The sequence below is a fragment of the Fundulus heteroclitus genome, chromosome 1 (assembly GCF_011125445.2).
Source record: "Fundulus heteroclitus isolate FHET01 chromosome 1, MU-UCD_Fhet_4.1, whole genome shotgun sequence".
Classification (NCBI taxonomy): domain Eukaryota; kingdom Metazoa; phylum Chordata; class Actinopteri; order Cyprinodontiformes; family Fundulidae; genus Fundulus; species Fundulus heteroclitus.
Genome location: NC_046361.1, coordinates 31,353,979 through 31,361,667, shown reverse-complemented (window position 1 = coordinate 31,361,667; position 7,689 = coordinate 31,353,979). Strand labels below are relative to the sequence as shown.

At 43.1% G+C, this 7,689-nt stretch overlaps 1 protein-coding gene across 1 annotated transcript in view; it reads right to left on the bottom strand.

The window, feature by feature from the left end:
• Positions 1 to 1,825: 1,825 nt before the first annotated feature.
• Positions 1,826 to 7,689, bottom strand: part of cacna1fa (calcium channel, voltage-dependent, L type, alpha 1F subunit a) — a 41,495-nt gene continuing 35,631 nt past the window's right edge. The window contains exons 42-47 of the mRNA XM_036140840.1: positions 7,198 to 7,544; positions 6,946 to 7,095; positions 6,410 to 6,819; positions 4,276 to 4,388; positions 3,856 to 4,188; positions 1,826 to 2,625 (exon numbers count right to left, since the gene is read on the bottom strand). Coding sequence (XP_035996733.1) covers positions 2,422 to 2,625; positions 3,856 to 4,188; positions 4,276 to 4,388; positions 6,410 to 6,819; positions 6,946 to 7,095; positions 7,198 to 7,544 — 1,557 coding nt within the window. The 3' untranslated portion in view covers positions 1,826 to 2,421. The remainder of the gene's footprint in view (positions 2,626 to 3,855; positions 4,189 to 4,275; positions 4,389 to 6,409; positions 6,820 to 6,945; positions 7,096 to 7,197; positions 7,545 to 7,689) is intronic.

Genomic DNA, 7,689 nt, shown 5'->3' with positions numbered 1-7,689 from the left:
ATTATTAGCTATATAATCCTTGGAAATATTACTAAATGAGAACACGCATTTGATGAGGGACACAGAAAAAACCCTAAGTTTTAAATCAAGGGAGAATTGTGTTATTATTGTCATTGTCCGTTGACAGGGATGAAATTTTTTATGATAATTTCTTTTATTTTTTTTATTTTTGTTGTTGTTGTTAATGTATTAGGCAATGTAATGCAAAATAGAAGAAGCTTGCGCCATTAATTCCTCGCTGTCACACAGCTTGGCCTAAACCCTTTCAACAGAACTCTCATGTGCAGCTCGGCTTTCAGCAATCAAGCCCCTTACAATATGGCGGACTTGTTAGCAGAAGGTCCAGACGCTGATAGGGCTTCTGCTCTTTTGCGTCTGAGGCGCGTATTCACGTCACACCACGGGCCGCTGCCCTTCGAGTAGAAAGGAGCGGCACCGTCTGTCCAATCACAGCGCAGCTTTATTCTAAGGGAGAGCAGATTGCCTGGAGGGGCTTGTGGTGAAGGAAGGAGCGCATGGAAACTGTTACTGCTTAAATAGACACAAGGAGCAGCGTAGCAGGAAAATGACAAAAGAAGTCTGTCAGACATTATCAAACAGGAAAGTAACCTGACATCAGCTATGCAAGTGAAAACAAAATATGTTTTCCTTTTAGAACATGCTGGTAAAACATACACAAAATTGAAGATAGTTGAGTTATACAGGCCTATAAAGGAAAAGCCATGTGGCGCTGACTCTGCGTTCTGTGGAAGGACTATGTTCCCCCAGAGCTGCATTTGTTTACAATTTTGTTTTTCAGCACAATGAAGAGTAAGAAAACGCAAGTTATGTTTCTTCCAAAGAAAGAAAAAAAAATGCTATGACATGTAAAATAAATAAAAACAACAAAAGACAGCCACTCAAATTCTCATTTAATGGCAAGAGCAATTTTGTAATAGTCTTTTGTTCCACGTATGTTCAATGTTTTGCAAAGAGTTTTTAAGGACATGTTAACTGTTTATATATATATATATATATATATATATATATATATATATATATATATATATATATATATATATATATATATGTGTGTGTGTTATGGTTACCAAGAACATTTCTCTTTGCTAAAAGCCAAAGAGAATATTTCAGGAAGAAAATCTAGACACTTTATTTAAAGTTAGAATTTTACATAGATTCAAATTTAAACAATTTGGTAAAGCTCAGAAGCTGGTATCATGGCTTTGTAAGCTTCTGATTGGTTATTTCAACATCTGAGGTGAACAAAGGCTCGCCAGAGGATCTATTTTGAGGCTACTTCGCCGACACACTGCTTCCATGTGTGTAATCATAAAACAAATCAAAGAAAGAAAATCAGCTAAATAATCAGTAATAGAATAGTATATCTCCACATGGCCGCTTCATCCTCTTTGGGTTCAATTATACTGTTCAGGAAGGAGATAGGATCTGTGCCCCAGACCTTAATGTGAATCCACAGGTTTCCTACAAGATTTTAATTTTGATTTTTTTTTGTGTTCTTTTACCCTGCAAACAATGAGGAAATTATAGAAATGTAAGATACAGCCATATGAGGACTCTAAGAGAGTGTAACTGAAGAGACATATGCGGCTTATTGTTTAGCATGCTTCACCTCTGTGAAGGCGGAAGTGAAACCCAGATGTCGTCCATCTGCCAGTCTATTAATTACCGGTTACATAATTCAGTGATTACATTTCACTGTGGGGGTTTTATTTCAACAACAAAAAAAAATTGTGGGGAAGTGTACCGTGTGGGTCACACCTTGCACTATGCAGACAGAAAAACATAAAGAAGAAATAACAAGCTGTTTGAGAAAAAAACATACTTTATTTGCGCAGCCTGTAAAGCCATCCGATTGAACAGTCACAATAATCAAAAAATACGCTGTATTATGCATCTTAGAGGACATTGAGTTTCATCAAATATTTCTCTGAAACAGCTAATGCATTCAAATGTTATCATCTGTGTGGTTGATGTTTTATGGTTTTCCATATAACAGTCCAGCAGATTATCTAAGATGACTGCAGCTGAGCTCACCGACGTATAAAGTGATAACTTATGTACAATGCAAATAAAATTCAAATACAACCCTCTGTTATAAGGGTTTAAAAGTCCGACATTGACTTCATACTGAGCAGGCTCCCGTGCAAATATAAAAAAAACTTCCTGAGCCACATCAGAGCGAGTGCTGCCACATACGTAAGTGTGCTCTTTAAAATCAGCATGTGTGCATGTTTTGGCATTCACAAACAAAAGTATTTCATACCCAACAGGATGTATGAAAACTACAAAAACACCTCTCTCGCGTGATGTTTTTATTTGAAATAACTGAAATACAAACACACGCTTATAAAATATTGGCTCAAGACTTCACGTCCTTACTGTATTTTGGCTTTGCGGATCTCAGTAAGAAATCACGCAGTTCATTTCGTCGGCCAGTTCGTCCTCAACCCGGGACAGGTGACTGGCTCCTCGCGCTATCAGGTCAGCTGCCGCGTTCTCCATTTCGTCCAGGCTCATGTGACACGCTTCGGCAATCTCCCGCTTGGCAAAGCTTACAAACTTTGGATCCCTGGCGTAGATGCCCAGGCCCTCGGAGATCAAAATCTGTGGTTGGGATGGTTTGAGACATGATTATGTTTTCAGCATGTGTGAGCAGATGCGTCGTACAAGCAATATGCGCCCATATTCTACATGTTGTACAAGGAAAAAAGAAAACAGGGGAAAATACATCCTAACAATTGGCACAAAGAAGTGAGAGATCAAAGACATAAGAACATTTTGTAAAACATCAATTCCTTTCAAGTCCTGTTTTTATGTACCCTAATTTCATATTGCGAATGTGTATTGGGATGAAGGGTGTGACATTTACACAGTTCCACTGCTTTAAGGACAGGGCATGTTACTTTTACAGGGATGTCTCCATACTTGGTAGGGTTAGGGCCAAAGGTTCAACAACCTGTACAGTTTCTTTGTGCGCTCAAGTGGTAAAAGAGTTATTAGCTGAATTAATCTAATTTATTAAGACCTCACATTAATTGAAAGTAAGTCATGCTGCTGTAATTTGGAGGCACTCAAAGGATTCAGCACACTGGGGTGAATGAATCTTCATCAGCATAGACTGAGCGCCTGCCTTATGTCGCATGAGATCAAGTAAGGCTATTATGGGCTCATTAATGCATTTAAGTAGCTTCTGCCTCAATTAAATTGTAGAAGATCATGGTCATTCAAAGTTATGATGGTTATGCTGCAGGTTTTTGCTGTTTTACATTTACAGAATTGTGGTTGCAGCCTGGCTTAGCTGGAGATCATATAATTTATGTGTCACGGTCACAGTGTCGGATCTGTGGAAATGCAACCCTGAAGTGTTACTTTACCAAAGGTAGTGCATCTTCCACTGTAATCCAAGGCAAATTTGCAATAATGCTATGGGGTATAAGGTGGCTGGGTAGTATTGTGTATTCAGTTGATATATAAGGACAACAACGCACATTGTGAAGGTTTGCAAAGACAAACCATTAGGAGAGGGTTGCCATTTTAAAGCACACCATGCTGCCATCTGCAGGTTAACATGACATATGTCACGCGAACACACAAACTACAGTAACTCTGATATTGCCGGTAATGCTCTCTCATTGGTCTTTGTCTTGTGGCCACTATTTTGACTGATTGTTTGGTTTTCCAGCAATTGCCTGTAAAACGTTGCTGCAACCACAACTTAAGTCCTTTGGTGCTGGCTCTACATCAACAGCAATTAAACAGGAGTAGTTTTTCCTGCATCTGCATCAAATACGATGAATAAAAAAAATCAACAGCATATTTGCAAGGATGACTTACCGATTCGACCAGACTGTCTGCACTGCCTCTATCTATGATACCCTGGTTGAGAGAGGTTGGCATCCTCACGCTGGTGAAGGTCCTGGTCTGACCAGGGTACCAGCCCGGACGTTTTCCCGCAGGGAGACTGGCAGAGCCGTCACACCAGAGCGGCTGACTGGCACCGCTTTCTTCATCCACCAGAATCATGGGGGTGTAGATGAGCTTGCCCCGGCGCCCTGTGGGGGCAATTATTCCTGGAAGGGGAGTGGCACCAGCAGCTGCTGTGTTGGCCCAGGAGGCGGACGACATGGAGGACACGCTGCTGGGCCGTGAGTCCAGGCTGTGCTGGTTCTGAGACAAAGCAGCAGTCAATGAAGACTAACCGAAGGAAGATGAGAACATAACAATTTAAGGGTGTGTTTTATGTTGTGCTTCTACCTGTAGGCGGGATCTGGTTGGAGATGTGTTCCCATGATAGTTTCCGGGAATCGGGAGGTCATCCACGCTGGCCTGAGGCTTTAGACACTGGAAGTTAAATGCAGGCTTCCGACCTAAAACAATAAAACAGTTGGTGTGATTAAAAACAAGCATGATGAAGTTTCAAACTTGCACAGGAAGGAAAACGAAATGTTTCATGGTACAAACAACCAACACCTTGATAACATCAACTGCAAAATATGTAGTCTTATTTAATACAAGATGTGCATAGTGAGAGCTAAAACTAATGGTAGGGTTTTTCTGTACAGAAGTGAATCTGGGATCACCTGGATCCAAGCACCTTGATGTGTTTTTTAGTAGTATACTTGTGTATGTAAGGTTTATCCATAAGAAAAATGCTCAATAGTGATTATGAGGAGCCAAAGACCTGCCCCCACACTTAGTGGAGACCTGAGATGCCCCAGGAGAGGGGGCAGTCCAAAATCCAACCTGACAAAAAGACGAACAGAAAACTAGGTACACAGTGACATTCACACGTTCCCACCCTAGTGCCCCCACATGTAGACACAATAAAATAAGGGACTCTATACACACACTCGCACTCCACATACACATCTTATACTCCCAGGTCAAAGTACCAGCACCGCAGAGGGGTATCCAGCCACCAGACCTGGGAGGTGAACCCCATCATCAGGATGGGGGTAGGGGGACCACCCCAAACCCAACAGTCCCCAAACCCGACCTACCCGGTCCATTCTCCAACCCCAACCTCCCCAACCCCAATCCAAACGGGCCAGCCAACCAGAGCTCGCCCCATGAACCCGGAGGCGCCGCCTCCCCCAAACCCTGACCTCCATACTTAAGCCCTACGCCCTATTTCTGGGGTGAGTGGAAGTGCCAAGCCCAGCCAACCCCTAGGACCCATTGCCCAACCCCAGCTCAGACCCCGGCTAGGTGCCCCGCTCCTCCTACAGGCCTGAAACTCCAAATGGCAATCGGAGAACAGAGGTGTGAAAAAGACCCCGACCCAGCCGCTGCCTGCCCAAATGTCATGTTGTTGCATCTTGTTCTCAAGTGCATTTACAACCGGGAGAGTTAAAGGGGGTGGGGGCGCCCTTCCCCAATCCGTGCCATACATATGTGTGTTGTGAGATAGAAAGTAAAGTTTAATTGCAGAGGTTTGTTACAGTAAGTACCAGAAAAGGAGAAAAAAACGATAATCTGCTGAATTATCTAAAGTCAGTATTAGTAGATAGGAGTTATATTTTAATTAGAGTTTGGCTACACAACTCAGGTCGGTGCATCTCTTAAAGGAGCCATGACACCAAATTTGATTTATCTGAGGTTTTGGGAGTGTAATATGGTCTGTTGTGCACTGATGAGAATACCAAAGGATCTGCTCAGGGGCAGTCAGCTTTGTTGCTTTGCTAAAAATAGAGATAGGCACCAGCAACCCCCGCGACCCCATGAGGGATTAAGTGGGTCAGAAAATGGATGGATGGATGGATGGTGTCAAATGTAAGGAAGGTTTGTTTGTAACTTAAAAATCCAGTTGACTGACTGAAGCTAAAGGGTTGCCAGCTGTTTGATTTTCCTGTCCCTGCCCGGGAAATGGTGGTGTTGGCTGATAGCTGCTGAAGTGCAGCCGCAGCGAGCTCCCCATTGTGTCTCGGTCTATGTGACTATTTATTTCAGTCCCACTGAGTAGAATTGTGCCTCCAGGTTAAAGCCTTTGGTCAGCTTGGCCTACATCCAGGAACACAATGGCTGGTCCTTCAACCAGCCATAAAACCATAATACAGGCTTTGTAATAGTGTTGCACCAAGGAAGGACGTGTGGATGGAGGGGGAAATTGGTATATCTGGGTTTTCCAAAATATAGTTGTAGTCAATCAGACTGAAGGCAACTAGGTAGAGCTGCATATTGTTACCGCAACCAACCCTGATATTTGGCCTGACAAAACAACAAGTAGCTGTTTTTTTTTTTTTAAGAAATCCTTTGGAGAATCTACCTACACAGCAATATCAACTACATGAAATGGTTTATACAGTGATGTCATAGTACCTTTAAAGCAAAAACAAAAATGAATCAATAATAATTTTAAGTAAATAAGAATTAGTTGTAAGTTTCTGACCTTTTGGTATGGCAGGAAGTAGCCGTCTCCGGACAAACTGGGCTCCATTGTTCTCATTTCCATTGTAGCCATTACCATTGTAGCCATTCCCATTGTTGCCGTTCCCATTGTAGTCGTTCCCATTGTAACCATTCCCATTGTAGCCGTTCCCATTGTAACCGCTAACGGTGCTGCCATTCTCATTGTAGCCTGCATAACCATTATCGTTGTATCCATTTGTGTCATAGGGGGTGGGGCTGACAGCGGTGCTTCCTCCATTCATGTTGTTTTCACTGTAAACGTTGTTGAGGAAGCCATTGGGGTCATGAGCTCCATAAGGTATTTCCACGAAGCTGTTGGCTCTGTCCAAACTCTGACCATTGGCTCCTGTCTCAGTTGGAACAGGAGAGACTGCATCTGGATACTGAAACCTGGCAGAACGAAGAGGTAAAAAAAGGAAAAAAATGGTTTGTTGTGGTTTCCAAACTGGATCGATCGTGTTCAAAAATGTTATTTCTACTTTAAATACCTTAACTGCTATTATCCCTAGTACTTACCTTTCAACTGAGGCTAAACTTGCATCATATGCCTCACTGCTGTAAAATTGCTCAGCCGGTCCACTTTGAGGCGGAACAAGTGCATCACTGAGGAGAAAGTCTTCTCCGTTTGATATCTCTGGTGGAGGAGGAGGGGGAAGAGGCGATTCGCTGATGGAGAAGAAAGAACTAAGTCAGTGCATATAACAATATATATATATATATATATATATAAAGGGATTCCAGTATCGGTGTATCGCTGTAACACCGTACCTGATCGGAAGGGGTTCAGACCTTCCAGGCTGCTCTGTAACAACTCTGACACCCGCCAGCTCTGATCCTGGCCTCAGGTGCTCCTGCAAGGCCTCCACCTGCTTGGTGATCACGTCCCCATTGGGGACCCTATGCGTGGGTTCGACGATCACAGCCGTTTGCTCCACCAGCATGTCCAGGGGCGGCATCGGAGTGCTGGCAGGCGTGGGGTTCGCAGACGTCCCGTGCTCGCTGTCAAACAGCTCATCGCCCGTCATCTCTCCCTCTGTGGCCTCTTCTTCGTCTAGGTCACAGGCCATCGCCAGACGCATCTCTGGAGCCAGGTCCTGTAGCGTCCGCAACCCTTGCTAAATGACAGCAATTATTTCATCTTAATTTATTTTCAGAACCTTTGTCCATAGAATGCATGTCGGGACAACGAGTTGTACATTGGCTTCAAGAATTGAAGCCAAAGGTTTTCTAAACAGTCAGTGTTGGACGTAAATTATTAAA